The sequence below is a fragment of the Amphimedon queenslandica genome, unplaced genomic scaffold (genome assembly GCF_000090795.2).
Source record: "Amphimedon queenslandica unplaced genomic scaffold, v1.1 AMPQUscaffold_11619, whole genome shotgun sequence".
In the NCBI taxonomy this organism is placed as follows: Eukaryota; Metazoa; Porifera; class Demospongiae; order Haplosclerida; family Niphatidae; genus Amphimedon; species Amphimedon queenslandica.
Window position 1 is genome coordinate 5,810 of NW_003548139.1, and position 2,300 is coordinate 8,109.

General features: G+C 33.4%; 1 protein-coding gene across 1 annotated transcript in view; it reads right to left on the reverse strand.

The window, feature by feature from the left end:
- Window positions 1-2,300, reverse strand: part of LOC109589124 (uncharacterized) — a 6,457-nt gene that overhangs the window by 1,651 nt on the left and 2,506 nt on the right. The window contains exons 6-8 of the mRNA XM_020005240.1: window positions 1,187-1,345; window positions 604-735; window positions 159-233 (exon numbers count right to left, since the gene is read on the reverse strand). Coding sequence (XP_019860799.1) covers window positions 159-233; window positions 604-735; window positions 1,187-1,345 — 366 coding nt within the window. The remainder of the gene's footprint in view (window positions 1-158; window positions 234-603; window positions 736-1,186; window positions 1,346-2,300) is intronic.

Genomic DNA, 2,300 nt, shown 5'->3' on the forward strand with positions numbered 1-2,300 from the left:
AAATCAATTTAATAAGGTACAAAATGGCAGAATAGTGGTAATCTGCAAAAATTAATTCTACAAACTTCCGGATACATTTACAAAATTCATCATCCTTAAAATAATCCTACTATACGGTAAATTGCATTGTGTACATGTACATGTATTTTTTCACTTACTGCAGCTTTAGTCTCATCATCATAGTAACTTGTTGGCATCTCATACCTTTCTCGCCTTGGTGATGAGAAAATTGACTAATGACATAAAGAGCAAATTAAATTGACAATCCAACATCTGCTAATTATTATGCCACTTTTAAACTATTAAAAAACTGTAAAGAAAATCACAATTTTATTTCTTAGCATATCAAGTGACTAATAATTTTAAATTTACATGTACATGCTTTTTCTTGACTCTATTAAAATAAATCTAATAAAATTTCCTAAGATGTCAATTCTGTCTTTCTAGTAGCTTAAATCCTAAAGTGGCATCAGTTATAATGGCTTAGTTAAATTGGCAGTTTTGAAAGAAGTCACATCAAACTTACAATAGTTCACTATGACCAGTTTATATGGTACAAGGCCGCACCTTCTCTGCATCTAATACAAATTAATAGTTACTTACTGACTGTGCTTCATAGTAACGCAGCCTTTCTGGTCGTGATGACATCCATTGCCTTTCTGGCTGTGATGAGGACACTAACATTGGTGAGGATATTGGCATCCGTTGCCTTTCTGGATGTGATGAGGACAATAACTGTAAAATGGCATAAAGAATGTAAATAAATAAAATTAATGAAAAAAAGAATTTTATTGACAACCCGACATATACTAATTTTATACCACTTATGGCTATGGAAAATACAAAATTTCATTTCTTAGCAAGTCAAGTGATCTAAAATGAATTTATTGATGATTGAAGTAATGAATTTGATACATGGCCAGTTAGCCACATACCATATAGCTGGAAAGTTTCGTGGCCAAAAACTTTCCTGGTTTTCATGGTTTAGAATTACACCATGAAATTCAAGTCAATTCTGTCTTTCTAGTAGCTTAAATCCTATAAAGTGGCATCAGTTATAATGGCTTAGTTAAATTGGCAGTTTTAAAAGAAGTCACACATAAAACTTAAAATAGTTCACTATGACCAGTTTATATGGTCAAGGCCACACCTTCTCTGCATCTAATACAAATTAATAGTTACTTACTGACTGTGCTTCATAGTAACGCGGCCTTTCTGGTCGTGATGACATCCGTCGCCTTTCTGGTCGTGATGACATCCATTGCCTTTCTGGCCATGATGAGGACACTAACATTGGTGAGGGTATTGTCATCCGTTGCTTTTCTGGATGTGATGAGGACAATAACTGTAAAATGGCATAAAGAATGTAAATAAATAAAATTAATGAAAAAAAAGAATTTAATTGACAACCCAAGATATACTAATTTTATGCCACTTATGGCTATGGAAAACACAAAAGTTCATTTCTTAGTAAGTCAAGTGATCTAAAATGAATTTGATAATTGAAGTAATGAAGTTGATACATAGCCAGTTAGCCACATACCATATAGCTGGAAAATTTCGTGGCCAAAAACTTTCCTGGTTTTTGTGGTTTGAAATGACACCATGAAATTAAAAACCACAAGTCAATTCTGTCATTCTAGTAGCTTAAATCCTAAAGTGGCATCAGTTATAATGGCTTAGTTAAATTGGCAGTTTTTAAAAGAAGTCAAAAACAAGCGTAACAGTGTAAAAAACATTCCTATTAATTGTTTTCACCACCTTGCATGCATAGCTGGGCGCTTATTAAGATATACAGAGGTTCTCTCTACCTTCTAATGCTTCTAGAGAAGTTTTTAAACAGTATCTCTAAGTTCTCTTGCTGTTAGAAAGCACAAAAGTTTTCCCATATGTAAGCCGCTATTTTGTTTGCCGTGGCCACGCCCACTCACATAAAGGAGCATGGGCGGAAGGAGGTCGTTAAAAACTTATAATAGTTATTATGCCTTCAATCAAGGTTCACTATCACCCAGGTTATATGATACATAGTTACACTTTCTCTGTGTGCATGTACAATTGTAACTTATGACTGTGCTTTATAGTAACGCAGCCTTTTTAGTCGTGATGACATTTGCTGCCTTTCTGGCTGTGATGATGATATTGACTGTAAAATGACATAAAGATATATAAAAACATAAAAAATTAAAAAAAACAAGATGAAGTAGGATTCCGAACGACCAACGAAAATACGAAATGAAAATCCTACTCGTGACGCAAATTCTACTCTACATTGTACTTTTAATGTTATTATGTGAGAATTA